The sequence below is a fragment of the Miniopterus natalensis genome, chromosome 9, assembly GCF_054644295.1.
Source record: "Miniopterus natalensis isolate mMinNat1 chromosome 9, mMinNat1.hap1, whole genome shotgun sequence".
Taxonomy (NCBI): Eukaryota; Metazoa; Chordata; class Mammalia; order Chiroptera; family Miniopteridae; genus Miniopterus; species Miniopterus natalensis.
Genome location: NC_142089.1, coordinates 32079578 through 32096629, shown reverse-complemented (window position 1 = coordinate 32096629; position 17052 = coordinate 32079578). Strand labels below are relative to the sequence as shown.

The 17052-nt window shown below is 39.1% G+C and overlaps 1 protein-coding gene across 1 annotated transcript in view; it reads right to left on the bottom strand.

The window, feature by feature from the left end:
* The window catches only part of TCEANC2 (transcription elongation factor A N-terminal and central domain containing 2), a 31507-nt gene extending 14687 nt beyond the window's left edge, over nucleotides 1–16820 (bottom strand). The window contains exons 1-3 of the mRNA XM_016219821.2: nucleotides 16731–16820; nucleotides 15994–16137; nucleotides 6733–6874 (exon numbers count right to left, since the gene is read on the bottom strand). Of these exons, the coding sequence (XP_016075307.1) occupies nucleotides 6733–6874; nucleotides 15994–16095 (244 nt within the window). The 5' untranslated portion in view covers nucleotides 16096–16137; nucleotides 16731–16820. The remainder of the gene's footprint in view (nucleotides 1–6732; nucleotides 6875–15993; nucleotides 16138–16730) is intronic.
* Between the last annotated feature and the right edge of the window lie 232 nt (nucleotides 16821–17052).

Genomic DNA, 17052 nt, shown 5'->3' with positions numbered 1-17052 from the left:
GAGGGCTTGTGGTAGGCAGAATAATGGTCCCCAAAGACAGCCTTAATCCTCAGAACCTGTGAATATGTTACTTTACATGTAAAAAGGGACTCTGTAGATGTGATTTAAGGTTAAGGACCCTGAGATATGGTGGATTATTGATGGGACCAATTTAATCACACTTCTTAAAGGTAGAAGAGACAGAAGGGTGGGTTAGAAAGATGAGAAGTGAGAAGAATTTGACCCTCCAGCTCTGAAGATGGAGGAAGGAAACCACGAGCCAAGGAATACAGGTAGCTTCTAGACACTGGAAAAGGCAAGGAAACATTATCCCCTAGAGTCTCCAGCATGGAAGGGAGGCCTTCCCACACTTTGATTTTAGCTTACTAAGACCCATACTGAACTTCTGACCCATAGAACTATAAGATAATAAATCTGTGTTGTTTTAAACCACTAATTTTGTGGCAATTTGTTGTGGCATTATTCATAGAAAAAGAATACAGGAGCCTATAAATAGTTCGAGATTGCTGAAGAAATGGGAATCTATGGCACAACTTGAAACCATGGATCTTCCAATTCTACCCTTCAGCCCTTTAATCTTTTCTTTCACTCAGAGAATTCATCCACTTAGGTGATTTTAAGCAAATACTTCTAGGCAAATGACTTCCGAATACGTATTTTTAGTCTACATCTGTTATATGAGCTTCAGTCCCATATCTCCAACTGCCTGCTAGACATTTCTACCTGGAGAGTTCATGTCAGAGTAAAATGCTAGGGGCACTGACTGAAATGGGAATGCTAGGAGAAAACTTACATTTGAGGTACACAAGAAAAGGTACTAAATTCTGTTTAAAAGAGGTGAGTTTGAGCAGATAGCAGAACACACAGAGATGGTCCAATAAAATAAAGGCACATATGGCTAGGGTCCAGGACACAATGGCAGTCTGCTGCAAACCAAGAAAGAACATTGCCCCAAGAGACCGTATTCTCATTATATCTCTGATGCTAACTCACTATGTGGGCCTGGATAAGTCACTTCATCTCACTGGGTCCGTTTCCTTCTTTATAAATTTAGGTAGCTAAATGGATTTAAAAGTGTTATGACACTGACATTTACAAAGTTCAAGAATAGCAAAAATGATAAGATCTCAAGAATAAATGGACAAAGAACACAAACAATTCACACAAAAAGGACAAAGTGCCAATAAACACATAGAAAACAATTTATTCTCTGAAGCAAATGAAAATTAGATGCTATTTTAACCTATTAATTAGTAAGATTTTAAGAAAATGGTAGAAATATAAATTGAAACAACATTTCTAAAAATCTAAGATTTAAAAATGGATCAGGAAGGGAGATACATATCCAAGCGCTGTCTGAATTAAGGCCTCAGTTAAGCTCAAGAGGGGACAAGCTCTCTGCTGAAGTACTCTAAAGCAGCAGCAAGTCGGAGGTCAGAATTTTATGGAAAAGCACCCCATGTTAGGGAACAGGGGACAAGGACTGAAGAAACAGAGAAAGGCAAGAAACAGGAATATAAAAAAATAGAAAGTCATGGAGACAATCTTATTTGATCTTGTCATTTGCATTCATTTGGTGAATACATCCTGTGCTCCTGCTACATGCCATACTAATGCTTGAAATGGATCACTAAAAAAAATGTGATGCATGGTCCTGCTGGCCTAGGGTTACTGTTTAGCAAATAAAAAATAAAGAAGTAAATAATTAAATGAGTAATTACATACTCGGTAAGGGCTATGAAGGAAATATACATTTAAAAAATAGATAAAGAATTTGGCAATAAGTTCAGTGTCATTTATGTTGACAGAAAAAAGATTAATCAATAGTCTCAAATTCATGGTTCTAGGAAGAGAAATGAGACAAGACTATTGGGCTTGGATAGGATGAAATAACTCATGTCCTGAGAGAGAATAGTGGTTGTGAAGAAAAGCCAGCATGGAAAGGGTTGAATGAAGGAATGGGAGGTACAGAAATGGCAGTTGTGATTATCAATCATTTTTAAAGGAATCTGGCTATAAAGGGAAGAAGAGAAACAAGGTGTCTGTAAGAGATGGCAAAGACATTTAAAGGGAAAGATCTGAGTCTGAAGGCAGAAAGAACTGGTGGCAACAAAATAAAAAGCATCTTGGCCTCCTTGTCACCACAGTCTAATCCTTGCTAAGTCTAGTCCATTCTCCCTGATAAGGTCTCTACAAACTTGTCAACCAACAGGTTAGAGTCTCTCCTATTTTAAAAATGACAATTTTCTTCAACCCCACATTCTCTTTCTGATATTGCCACCTCTCTTTTCTTTCAATACCAAACTTCTTGAAAGAGTTAATTTTCAGTTTCATTTCCTTACCTCCTTCTCATTCCTCAACCTTCTGCCCCTAACCCTGCCTTTGACCTTACCAAAATCCTTTCTGACCTTAACTTGCAAAATCTAATGTGCAATCTTTAGGCTTAGCATATTTGGCCCTTTGAGAACAATGGACACTGCTCACCTAGAAATACTCCTTTCCATTTCATGACAGCATTCTCTCCTGTTTCCCTTGTGACACCTTCTCAGTCTCCTTCTATACGTCTCTTAAATATTGGTGTGCGTCAGGATTTTGGACTTAGCTATGCTTTCTTAAATATTCTCCCTGGGCAAACTTATCTATTTCCATTGCCTCAATTTCTAACCATATGCTGATGGTGACTCCCAAGTATATACTTATAGTCTCTCCTTAGCTTCAGCCTTGTACACCCAACATTCTATTGGACATTTCCTCCTGGATGTCCCACAGCATGTCAAACACAGTAAGTCTAAAACTGAATTTATTAATCTCTCCATCTCCAAACCTGCTGTTCCCTATCTTAATGAGCGGTACTGCCACCCACCTACTTGGCCGTAACAAATCTAAGCTCAGCCTTAACTCCTTTATCTTCATTCCCAACATGCAATAAATCTCTAGATCCTCTGGGATTTTATTCCATTTTTGTCTCTTGATTCCAACCACACTTCTCCATCTCCACAACTACTAACCCACCCTCATATCTCAACCAGATGTTTTAGTAGCTTCCTCACTGGGCTTCCTACCTCTAGATTTGCTTTTCTCCAATACTTTCCCACATGGCAGCCAGATAGATTTTTTCCTAAAATGCAAATGTGAGTATGTCATTCCTCCAGTCAAAATCCTCTAATAATAATTACTTACTATCTTTAGGGTCTCAGGCTTTATTATGGATAAAAGCTACCCTTTCCCTGAAGTAAAACTAGATTCTAAATAAAATCTACCTCATTGTATCTTCCAAAAAAGTAAGCAGAAGCTAAAGGGATAGGCTCAGGGAGGGGTAGGGTTAAACTAAGGGCTAACGTAAATAGCAATGCTGCTGAAATACTTTTGGGCCAGTGGTGAAGTGGGAGAGCTAATCCTGGGACTCTCATATTGAACTGGGATCCTTGAGAAGTATGCTAAGGTATTCCAGGTCAGAAGTGACCCTTCACTATTAGCAGAAAGAAAAAAAGAAAAGCAGCAAATCCCCTTTTGAGGGAGGCTTCTCCAACTTAGTCAGACTAAATTCCCATAGATTGAAAGAAAATAATGCACTTACAATTAAAAATCAACAAAAACATGGGACGGCAAGCACCATGAGAGTCAGCAGAAACAATAAACAACAGATTTAAAACCCCAAGGACTCCAAATACTAGAAGTCAGATGAAAAATACAGAACTATACATTAAGTGTTTAAAGAAATAAAAGGCACAATCATAAGAATGTACAAATAATATTTAAAAGAGATAGATTTAGGGGGAAAAGGAAACTTAAAAAAATGAAAAATAGTGTTTGAGATAAAGAACTCAATGAATGGGTTGAATAGCAGATTAGAGTCAGCTAAAAAGAGAATTACTGACTTCAAAGATATATACCTGAAGAAGCTGCCCAGATAATTACGAGAGACAAGGAGATAAAAAATACATACATATGACAAACAAGCTAAGGGATATGGGGGGGATAAAGGTCTAATAGATTTCTAATTGCAGAATCCCAGAACGAAGAAATAGAATGAAAAAGAGGTACTTTTAAAGGGATGGCTGTAAAATTCCTACAAATGAACACAAATTTGCATGTCCAAGAAGTGTAATGTATCTAGGTTAAATAAAAAGAAATACATGTTTTGGCAGCCAGTCTATAAGATAGCCCCAATGATCCTCACCTCTTGGTATTCATAACCTGTGTACAGTTGCCTCCCAAACTGTGCCAGGGTTGGTCTGTGTGCCCAACAGAATATGATAGAAGTGATGGTATGTCACTTCTGAGATTGGGTTATAAAAGACACTGTAGCTTCCATCTTGGTTGTTCTTTCTTGGATCACTTGTTCTGGGGAAAGACAGCTGCCATGTCATGAGCAGCCCTAAGGAGAGGCCCATCTAATGAAGGACTGAGGCCTCCTACCACCAATCCTGGGAGTGAGCCATTTTCAGTAGATCCTTAAGCCCTGGTCAAACTTTCAGATGACTATGGACACAGCCAACAGCTTGACTGAAACATCTTAAGAGCCAGAATCACCCAGATAAGCATCTCCTAGATTCCTGACTCACAGAAAAACTATGAGATAACCATATTTAAGCTGCTAAATATGGGGGTAATTTTTACACAGGGATAGATAACTAATACACATGCTAAGACCAAAGAGTTTTTGAATGGCTTACAAAGGACCTTCTCCATCTGGTTCAGACTGTCTCTCCAGCTTCACTTCAAACACACCAAATTCCTTTTAGTTTCTGCAATGTATCCTGTTCTCTCCCACCTCCAGCTCTGTGTACAGCTCACAGGATATACCCTCCTGCCTGACACATTCTTCAATATCTTCTTCTCCACTCCCAACACACATACTCCTTAGGCTAACTTCTCCCGATCATCAGAGCACTCATCACACTGTCTGATAATGTCTTGTTAAATTGTCTGTCCTTCCATTAGACTGCAGGCTTCAAAGAGGCGTAGACAATATCTGTCTCCATTATTATACCAGCACAGTTCCTAGCACGAAGAAAGCACTCAGTAAATATTTGTCTCTTATAGCCCACAGGATAGGGATAGGCAGGAGGCTAAAGGTGGAAGAATGTAAACATGCTCAGGCAATGATCCAAATGAATCTTCAGCTCAGCAATTGTTGTAACTACAAAGAAATCAAGAAACCCCTATATTCCATACCTCAGGCTTAGGGAAGGCTTAGGGTAGGGTCAAGACTCAAAAGTTGGATGGTTTCCAGCTCCTCTCAAGTCAAGCCCCCTTGTGTGGTTTCATTATGATCCCTGAACTGAAATCTCTGATCAGACACACCCATTCTTAAAAGCATACTCACAATTTACTCAAAGAATAGAAATGATTTTTAAAAAATTATTGTGTTCTGTATTTGTAGAACAATTCCAGCCTATTATGTTGATATTTAAGATTTGATCATAAATGGTAACTGTGGTATGTGCCTAAATATGAACATATATATACATATATGTAAATATATACATGTCATAAAATATTAATCACTAGTACCCTCTACTGGTGGAAATACTTTATCTGCTTATATGAATGGTCTTATTGCCCTCTAGTGACCGCAACCTATAAAGAGAAAATCCGCCAGCAGATGGGAGCATTTCCTTGGCTATAATGATAGGGTTTTATGTTCTTTAAGCATCTAATTTTCTCAGATTCTGGTTTATATTACAGGGGTGCAACTCTCAAGACTCTTGGGGGGTTCTCTGGGGGATTTCCACAGCTCTTGCCAGCTGTTAGCGCCAGTGTGAAGCTGCTCTCTCTCCTACTTCTCATGAATGAGAGGTCAAGGGGAGGCAGAGAAGGCAATGGCTGCACTAGTGAGGGCAAGAACAGCAGCTGTGAATGACTACCCTGGACTCCCTGGAGAGTTAGGAGCAGCTTGAGGAACACATGTTGGTCCTCCCTTGCATATTATTCACAGTTGTGTACTGTACTAAAATGGCAATTCAAGGCAGTCCCTGACTTACTTTTTAAATATCTCCAATGCTATAACAAATGATACAGCAGCAAAGGATGCTATCATTTTGTTTTTATAAACCATACTTAGCAAGTTATTTCTACTAGAGAGGGAAAAGCCAAGTCTCTTTCAATACTGAACTGAAATGTCACCTCTTCTATGAAGCCTTTTCTGAACTCCCCAGATGTAAGTGACTACTCTTTTCTTTATGCCAGCATATACCTTGGATAGATCAGAATGGTACCCAGGATATTATTTCTATGTTTTTATTTATAACCTATAATTTCTTACTGCTAACATCTGTCTACATGCTTATTTCTCTGAAGTTCCTTGAGATCATGAACCATGTTATTAATTTTTGCACACCCAGCATCAAACACACTCAAAGTGTTATCCATAGGTTACTGCCAGTTACCAGTCCAGGCAGTAAGCACTGAAACGGAAGCATTTAGAAACTTTTATAGCAATTTGATAAGAGTAATTCTACATCTGTTGAATCTTTAAAAAAACCCTAAAAATAAAACAATAAACTGGGGCTTGTATTTTGTATATTTTAATTTTATTTTTCTGGTAATTTTTATTATATATTATGAAAGTCTTGGTCTGCAACCAATGGAAACTTTTTAGAACAATGGTCCCTTATCATGGATAGTTTGAGAAGCACTGATATGAAGATAATGTGTGAGTGAGGGAGGAAAGGAAGGAGGAAGGAGACAAAATATAAGCATTCTGCATAACATTCAAAAGGAACATACCTATCCGTGTTGATTTTAACACTTCCCTGGAGGGTATTTTCTTCTTTAATTCTCGTAAGGTTCCAACTAGATTCTCTTTGGTTTGACCAGGAAGCTCCAACATAGTTTTCCATCTTTTTATGTCTTCTATAACCACAACTCTCTGGGAAAAAGAAAAGTCATTTGGAAAATGGAACATTTTCATTAGAAAGACATCTGACTTCACCTGAGCTAATGGGGCTCCTATTGACATATGAATTATTGATTATGACCTGAACCAAAGCAGTGTGTGTGATAGCCCCAAATGATGGGTAATTGCTTAAAAGCAGGTCCTGCTTACTGCAAATCAGGAAGAGAGTTACATCTATTAGGAAAAGTGCAAGTTTTAATCTTACCATGTCAGACACCACTGGGCACTTAGCAGTGAGATGCAATAAGGATGAGAAGAAAAGAAAAACGATGCTGAGGTGAATCAATCCTATAGCTCACTTAAGTGTTTTAATTCATAGGTGAGGACAGAGAGCAGAAATGTCATAAAGACATATTTATTTCAACAGTAAAAGCACACTTTAACAGCTCCCCACTTCCTCGATGATACAACTCAAACTGTCTCTTGTTTGAAGAATTTTTTAAAACTTCAAATACATAGAAAAGTAGAGTAATTCACTATTTATAATAAAGTTAACATTTTGCCATTTAAAAAAAAAAATCTTTATTGACTTCAGAGAGAGGAAGGCAGAGGGGGAGAGATTGAAACATCAATGATGGGAGTGTCATTGATGGGCTGCCTCCTGCACACCCCCTACTGGGGATCGAGCCCGCAACCCAGGCATGTGCCCTGACTGGAAATCAAACCTCGATCACCTGGATCATAGGTCAATGCTCAACCCCTGAGCCACACCAGCCAGGCCATTTTACCATTTTTATAAATAAAATATTAGAAAGTTCAAGTCTATTTACTCCCTCCACCAAACTCATCCGTCCCCCTCTTCTATTCCTTGAAGAAACTACCATACTTCCATTAAGCGTAAAATTTTAAATTAAGAAATCTAGGTGAAGGGATGGGAAAGTTCTTTATTCTGTATTGCAACTCTTCTGTAGTTTTGAAATTATTTCAACTAAAGAATTTTTTTTTTAATTCTCACCCAAGGACATGCTTAAAGAGAGGGAGAGAAACATCGATCGGTTGCCTTCTATACATGCCCAACCAGGGATCAAACCTGCAACCCAGGTATGTGCCCTGACCGGGAATTGAACCCAAAACCTTTCAGTGCCCAGGACAACCCTCAACTAACGGAGCCACTCAGGCCATAAAAAATTTTTTTAAAAAGTAAACAGAGACAAAATAATAAAGTTTTTATAATAAAAAAATCCTCTCAATGGTTATTATTCTGGGGAGGGGGCCCAGTTAAGGAAGAGAAGGGGGTATTGAGGGCTCTGGAATTCTGATAGCATTCTGTTTTTTGATCTGGATATTGGTGACACAGATGTGTTCACTTTGTGAAAATCTGTCCTGATGTATACTCATGACTTATTCATTTTTCTATATGCATGTGATAGTTCAATAAAAAGCAACCAAAAAAATAAAGTCTCAACTCTCTTCCCTGGCTGGGGTCTGCTTCCAGCCTAGCAGGCAGTGGTGGGAGGGATATTTTCAACAGGAAGAAGGTATAAATATCATATTCTACAATTTGCGTTTTCATCAATATATTTTCTTGATTTATTTATACTGATACATATAAAGCGAGATGATCCACTTTACTTTTTTTTTTTTAATCCTCAATTAAGGATATTTTTCCCCATTGCTTTTCAGAGAGAGAATGGAAAGGGGGGGGGGAAGAAGAAGAAACATTGATGTGAGAGACACACATTGATAGGTTGCCTCCAGCACATGCCAGGGGTTGAGCCTGCAACCGAGATACGTGCCCCTTGGCTGGAATCGAACCCAGAACCCTCATTCCAAGAGCCAATGCCCTAACCACTAAGCCAAACCACCTAGGACAAGATGATCCACTTTAATAGTGTTGGATAGTATTCCATTGTTTTTATATACAAATGTCTTAGAATTTTAAAATCTATTCCCCTAATTAATATTCAGGGTTGCATATAGTGTGAATTTAAACTATATAGATATATAGGTACATATAAATGTAAATATAGATATATATATCTCCGTGCACAGTAATAAGTGTGAGGTTCTACTTTATTATAGTCAACTTTTTTATCCAAAACCCTGAGAAGACCACAATCTTCATGCTGTTTCCTTGGACTAATGAAATTTTTCTAGTTCATTTTTCTCAAGCATGGTAGCCCTGTTTTGGCTGTTTCATATGGGGGTTATTAATCTGAGGACTTATGTGCAATACCCATACTGGCCCTAAAACCCCAGCCCCTAAGCATTACATCTGGTTTCAACAGAACTATTTGACTTAAGCTCCCACTTGCAGCTCTGGGTTTGGATTTCCCCTTTTTCCTGGCACCTGAGGATTTCTTGTTCTTGCTTTTAATTTCAGCTCTGTATTGGAGACTTTTTATCAAGCATTTCTACATGGTTAGAATGAGGTTCAGGGTTCCACTCAGCTCATTCCAGCATATGGAACTACAGAAGCCCAAACTCTTTAGCATGGCATAAAAGGCCTTCTTCCATGACTTGGTTCCTGATGTCCTTATCAGCTTCATCATCTGCTCCAGATACACCAAACTATTTAAAGCTGCCTAAATGAATCAAAGTATTTCACACTCTTTGTCTGGGATGTTCTTTCTTTGCCTATTTATTTTTTAAGATGCTGTTCAAGCATCACCTCCTCTATAAAGTCATTCTTGCCTCTCTCCAACCACATTTGACCATACTCCTTTTTGGGTCCCTTTGTAATCTGTACAGACTTTCACTACTGTGTATCTGCTTTCTGCTTATACTTATCTATAAGACTGTCTTCCCCTGGACTACAAGCAGCTTGAGGGCTGGAACAATTCATTTTTCTCTCTATCCCCAGTGCACAGTAGGTGTAACTGAACAAAGCCATTTCTACCCTCAAGGACTAAGTACAGCATAGTTTTTCAGATCTGAAATTTTAGGGCAGAAATAGAAAAACATAGCAGTCAGTTTCAGAGCAGAAGAACTCCATAAATATCAAAGAATGTTTCCTTATTTCTGTTCAAATGTGGGCCCAAAAACAAATATTTCCAGTTTTTATCAGAATTATGGAGAGGAACAGGAAAGTGAACATGAAATATCAATGGGGTAGCTACAATTAGTAATGGAATGGTTATTGCCAGAAAGAAGAGGCGCTCTCCAAAATACTATCTGGTCTTATGGTTGTGGATGGTTGAAATATCAAGTCTGACAAAACCAATTAGAGACAATAATTCTCTCATATGCAGTAATGTGGGTACCATTCCACTGGTGGGGGCAGGGGACACATACTGGGCTAGTCAATCCTACAAAGAGAAGAAAGGTTTATAGAGCATTCTCAACTGCTGAACTTAAAAGAACTAGCATATTCTAGAATCTTTTAATTAAAAAAATCTCCTATTGCAACCAACAGAAGAAACCACTCTCCCTTAAGAGAGTAAAAAGAGATTAACCAAATTAACCTTTACCATTCAAATGTACACTACATGAGCTCTATTGAGTATTACTTTCATTGAATGTGATAAGGATATGGCAAATTACTTGTACTATACTGATAACAGAAGTACAATGGTCCTAATATTCTAAGATTTTATACTTCCTCTGCATGGCATTCAGAAACCTCCACTTTTTTTTAAATAGTTCACCCTATAGGGGGCAGACTGCAGAATCAGATTGTGTAGTTCAAATCCCAGCTCTGCAACTTATACCTGCATGACCTTGAGCAAACTGCTAAATCTCTCTGTGCCTTAGATTTTTTTTTTTTGATTTTTTTTTTTTTAATATGCCTATTGATTTCAGAGAGAAGGGAGAGGGAGAGAAAGAGATAGAAACATCAATGATGAATCATTGGTCAGCTGCCTCCTGCACGCCCCCCCCCGGAGATCAAGCCCGAAACCTGAACATGTGCTCTGATCAGGGATCCTAGGTTGACCCTCAAATGCTGAGTCATGCCAGCTGGGCTGTGCCTTAGATTCTTCATCTGTAAAATATAAATGATAGCTCTGGCCAGGTGGCTCAGTTGGTTGAAGCATTGTCCTGTACACCAAAAGGTGGCAGGTTCAATTCCTGGTCAGGGCAATATTCCTCTCTCACATTGATGTTTCTCTCTCGCTAAAAATTAATAAAACATATCCTCTGGTGAGGATTAAAATAAATAAAATAAATGATAAAAGTATCTATTTCACAGAGCTGTTATTAGAATTTAAAGAGTTAATATATGAAAAACATTTAACACAAGGCCTAACCCATAGAAATAGGCTCAATAAATGTTAGTAGTAATCATTACTACTATCATCATCACCGCCATCATCATCATTCTCAGCTCTAGTTTTACTACACAAGCCTCTCCTTTTCTGTACACGAAAAGAGGAAACGATCATTTCCAGAAACAATGCTTAGCCCTTTTAACATACATTTATCTATTTAGCCCTCATAACAACACTGCAGGTTAGATATTGTTATTTCTTGTGTTACTGATGAGGAAATTAAGGCTTGAATTCAGATGATTCTTGACATTAAAATGTGATGCTAGTGTGTGGGAATAAGTCATTTGGCAAAGAATAGAACTAGTTAACTCTCTAGAACTCACATGTAACTCATCTTGATTTTAACTTGTCATTGTGTACACATGAAGGTGAGCATGTATGTGTGCATAAAAGAAAGAGAACAGCAAGTACCACTTACTGAATGGTAATCTGTCACTACTTCCCTCTACCTAGCTAAATCTTTCCATCCCTTCAGGGTGCTCTGACCATTAAAATAGACACTGAGTTCTCTCCTCTCTTAACTCTTAACCCTTATTGTCCAAAAAACAATTTTGTAATGGATCATATATGATTTTGCATCATTACTTAAAAATTTCTTATGCTATGATCCTATAATAGGAAGCCCCACAAGGGCTCATACTTTGATCTTAAATTTCTCATATGTTCCCTAGAGTACCGAGCATAGTGCTGGGCATAAAGTTATTTCACAATAATATTTATAGAATAATTTAATATACAGACCCTGCAAGGGCATTTCCAAATAAAGAGATTCTTATTTATTCAATAAATGTTTACCTACAATGCAGCAGACACTGTTAGGTCTTGGAGCAGAATTAGAACGTAATAACACACTGTGGTCCCAGTCCTCAGGAGTTCATAGTAGACTGGGAAAAACTACAGGTAATCAGATAGTTATAGTATAGTGAGGTAAGTGCTATACCAGATATTTGAGCCAATTGCTGAGTATTGAAGAGGGAAGGATTAACTCCCCCAACGGACACAGAAAGCATTTCAAAATTCACTTATTTAACAAATATTTATTGACTGCTTAATATGTGCCAAGCACTGTGATAGGTCCAAGAACACAGAGGTAAATAAAATACCCAAGGTCCCTGTACTCATGAAATTTATAATCTAGAATTCACAGGGAAAGTTGCATTAAGTGGGTTGACAAATGAGTAGGAATTCACTTTGTAAAAGGAAAAAGGCTTTCCATGAAAAGGGACCAGAGTCATTCAAAGCTTTCGACCATGAAAGAGAATAGCTGATACTGAGAACAGCAAGAAATGGGGTGTGGTTCGAAAGTAGTCCTGTGAATAGGGAGCTACAAGGGATGAGATGACAAGGCTCACTGGCTCAGAACAGAAAGGGTCACATATGCCATGCCAAGGCTTTTGGAGTTTTAGTTCATTTGGTCATTCAGAAAAATGTATTGCAGACTTCTATATGCCAAGCCCTTTGCCAGGCACAGGGGATACAAAATCAGTAAGACATACTCTTTCAGGAAGCTTAGAGTGTAGCAGGGCACAGGCATGTAAAGAAACACAGTTAAGCACAAACAAATACAATGATAGGGGCAATGTTAATAAACTGGGATGGCTTAGAGAGAATGTAAAACTGAATAAAGGAAACCTCATTTAAAATGAAGTTGGGAGGCCAGAAGGAGGAGCTGTCATCCACTACCACTAGACCCCAACAGGAAGGGACCATACCTTGCATTCTCAACAAAAAGTGTTTTTACTACCTAAGAAAGAGGAAGATTTTCTATTTTGCCCAGCAACAAGCCCAACCAATAGGAACCCTCAAAACTCAGCCAATTAGAAGTCATCAACACTCTAAACTCTCTTTCCTCCAAAGGATTTACCTTCAAAGCACCACCCCCTCTCAACATCCTTTTTCCTCTATAAAATTTCCTCTCCTTTGTTTGCTGGACTTGCCTATAGTTTTTCCATAGCATGCTGGTGCTGAATTTCAATTCTCTGCCATTCCTGAATAAACCCATTTTTGCTAGTAAAAATAACTGGCTGTTTTAGTTTTAAGGTAAACAAGAAGGGAGTGATTAGATTGTTTCTGTATCTCAGAGACACAAAGGTGGTCAGGGAAGATCAGAGACTCTTGAACTAAGTCATGGGGAACAAACAGGATTTCATAAAGTAGATGATGATAGCAAACACTTGCATAGTGCTTAGAATGTGCCAGACCCTGTTCCAAGTAGTGCAAAAGTAGATTTACAGTTGAGTAGTGCACAGTTTATTCTTGTATTATTTTTATTAATATTATTAATAAAATTACTATTTTTCATATGAACTGTAAACCTACTTTTGCCCTGCTCTGTATATTGATTCACTCAAACTTAATAACTAACTTATAAAGTAGATATTATTATTAATTCCATTTTATAGATGAGGAAAGACACAGAGAGGTTAAATAAGTTGTCCAAATCACACTGGTAGTAATGGCAGAGCTGGGATTTTAACGTAGGCAGTTTGGCTCCAGAGTCTGTGTTTTTAATTACTGTACCATAACATCACCAAGACAAGGGAGTAAAGCCATTCTAGGCAAACAGAAAAACATATGCAAAGGTACAGAGGTATGAAAGTGCACATCTTTGGTAAATTGTGAGTGGTTGACACTGGAAGAAATGTACACTAAGAAGAGCCGGCAGGGGATGTGGCAGGAAGGTGCCCATGGAAGGCCTTGGGTGTCAATGTAAAGAAATGTCTTTATCGATGATAGGTAATGAGAAACCACTTAAGGATTAGGTAGGGAGATAACTTGAGTAGATTTTCATTTTTTAAAGACTTACTTCTCTGGCTTAAATGTGGAGTAAGAATGGCAGGGATGCTAAGTAACCAGAATATGGCACTGCTCTAGATAAGAGCAAAGATTTATGAATTTATAGGAGATAGAAGGACAAAAAAGATTTTTAGGAGGCAGCCCAGCTGGGTATAGCTGAGCGGTTAAGCATCGACCTAGGATCCAGACGACAGGGATTGGATTCCCGGTCAGGGCACATGCCCAGGGTTGCGAGCTTGATCCCCAGTCAGGGCATGCAGGAGGCAGCCGATCAATGACTCTCTCATCATTGATGTTTCTATCTCTCTCTCTCTCCTTCTCCTTCACTCTCTCTGAAATCAATAAAGATATATTTAAAAAAAAGAGAAAGATTTTTATGAGGCAGAATTGAAAAACTGAATACAAGAGAGAAAAGAGTTAAGGATGGTTTCTGTTTCTAGTCCTGGTTACTTGGTATATGGATATAAAAGTAAATACAGGAGAATAAAGAACTTGAAAGAAAAGCTATTACATTTCATAGAAATGTTATTCTATATATCTACTGTTCATTCTGATTTCATAATCTTCATATGACTTATTCTCATCATAATACAGTAATTCTCAGTTGGATACAAGTAGAGATATAGAGGGGAGAAGGGGCAGGTAGAAGTTAGAATCTGGGTGTTGGTATGAGTGTAGGTATAGTTTAATTATTACCATCCTCTTTTTCTTCCAGAGAGTCTGATATCACAATCCTGCCCACCACCATCCCTCAATGAGAATCATTGCTGTGTACAATTATCTGTGAATACTCTGAAAAACCAGAGACAACTGAAAATCTTGAATGTGTTGCATGAAGTCACAGAACTGCAAGACAAGGAGAGATTTTAAAGATCATCTAGAGTTCAGTAGGTCTCAACCAAGGACTGCTTGGAAATATGTGAGGGCATTACAACACTAAATTGGCATTTAGTGCCCAAGGGCCAGGAATGTTAAACTTCCTACAACTCACTGGACAGTTCCAAATAATCAAGAATTATCTTACCCCAAATGACGACAGTGCTCCTTTAAAGAAACATTGATATGACTCAACCCTACATTTTACAGATGAGGACAAACTGAGATCCCAGAGAAGGACATGACCTGCTAAAGATAATCCAGTTACACAGTAAAGACTAGAATCAAGGGTTTCTGTTTATACCCCCTTCACTGCTTTCTGATCTGGATCTGTTAAGCCTATGGCTTATCTACAAGAGTTCATCTGAGTATGTAAGTACACAGAATGCCAGCTTGCTATCACAGTTCTCTGCATTTTCTCCAGATTCCACTCTCACCCTCAGAAATCTAGGCTGGAGGCCCAAGTAGGTAGTCATAGCATGGGAAGTCTTAAGATGAATAAGGTCACAATGGCCAAATACATAAAATGTGAAAAAACTCTTGGAAGCACAAACATTAGGAGTCTACTGGAGGAAGAGGAAGCAATAAAGGAAACAGAAAATAAAAAGTCAGATATGTAGGAGGAGAGGTTCAAGAAGACAAAGGGAACTAATTAAGAGCACTTTTTGTTGTTGTTTTTAGTGAAATAAGTTACTTTACCATTAATTGGGTATTTATGTTGACTGACTCATTCTTGGTTGTCTAACCTGTATCTATTCTTGACTCTTGATAACACTCAGGTTGCAGAGTCCATTAAATTCTCTTTCCCAGACTCAGCTGTAGCTATGGAGGTCATGTGATACAGTTCTGGCCAATAAGACAGGAGAATACAGTATCACCACCCAGCCTTACTGAGTTTGTACTGGGTACATAGAATCATACTTGGTACTTTAACATTACTAATAGACAAAATTTTGCAAAAGAATAACATTGGGGGCTTGTCCTACCAGCTAGCAAAATATACCATAAAGCCAAAGTAATTAGAAGAGTGTAAGACAAGTACTGGAATTGATAAATAGAAGTCAGTACAGGGGGGAAACAGATTAGGAGTGGTCAGGGACACTTTGGGGAGGAAGCACATTAGAAATAATTCATAGGTCTTCCAAAGAACTCCACACCACCTTGCTGTTACAGTCCATTGCACATTTTCTCTAGTCCCAGATCCCCTCTCACCTTCAGAGATTCAATCGTGGCCTGCTTGTAAATCTTTCCTCCAGGATTTTGCTTCTGAGGACTATTCTGGAGTCTAGGCGTTCGAATGACGAATTTATCCATTTCTAGGGGACTCCAACTATCTTCAAGTGCTTGCAGTGTGTTCTGCTCAAGAGAGAGGGCAGATTCTAAAATGGCATCAAAACTGCTGGGATGTGTGTTCCCTAAAGTGACACAACTGGGTTCTACACACTTTGGAAGCATTCCTGAATTATGACTATCGAATGTGATTTACAGGAACATTCTCTCTTGAAAAAGAACCGTCTGCCTAAGAACTGAAACTTGTACAATGATGGGTCTACTTCCTGAGTCAGAAAGTGCCTAGGTTTCAGAAGAGCACGCTGTGGAGGGAATTCCAATACTGGGCCAGGCGCTGAACCTAGTGGCAAGCTCATTCCAATTTACATTGGGTTGTGGCAGTGTTAAAGTTCCACTGGGATCAATGAAACTCTCTTAACAACTACCCCATCGTAGCTGCAATCCCAAGGGTTCCCCTAGTTACCAGCAATCAACAACCATCTCCCGATCTCAGCAGGAGATCAAGCAGTCATCTCCCTGAACTGCTTGGAGGTCAGAGGACCCTATCCACAACTATAGTCTTCTGGATCCCCGAGCAAAAATAAAACACCATTTTCCTCTGCCCTCAGTGGTCTTGAGCCAAGAAGGGGAACCTAGCAACGGCCTGACGAGAAACCCACCAGGAAAAGCAGCTCTGGCAGCAGACAGGCCCCTCAGAGAACACCCTCTGAGGCCCCCCAATCCCGATGAAGCTAAACAGACACTTCTTTCCAGGGTGGTGGTTTCCCGGGAAGAGGACTCGTCCGTCCGCAGGGTGCCTCAGCCCCACCGCAAACCACACTCCCCAGAATGCACTGCGACGGGAGCGCGTGAGGTCGCGCCCAGGGGGGAGGTAGTTCTCGGAGAACAGCTTTCCCGACAGGCCAGTGCGCCTCCAGCCTCCGGAGAACTACGTGTCCCAGCGTGCCTCTCAACGGGAAGGACAAAGTCAGGGGGGGTGCC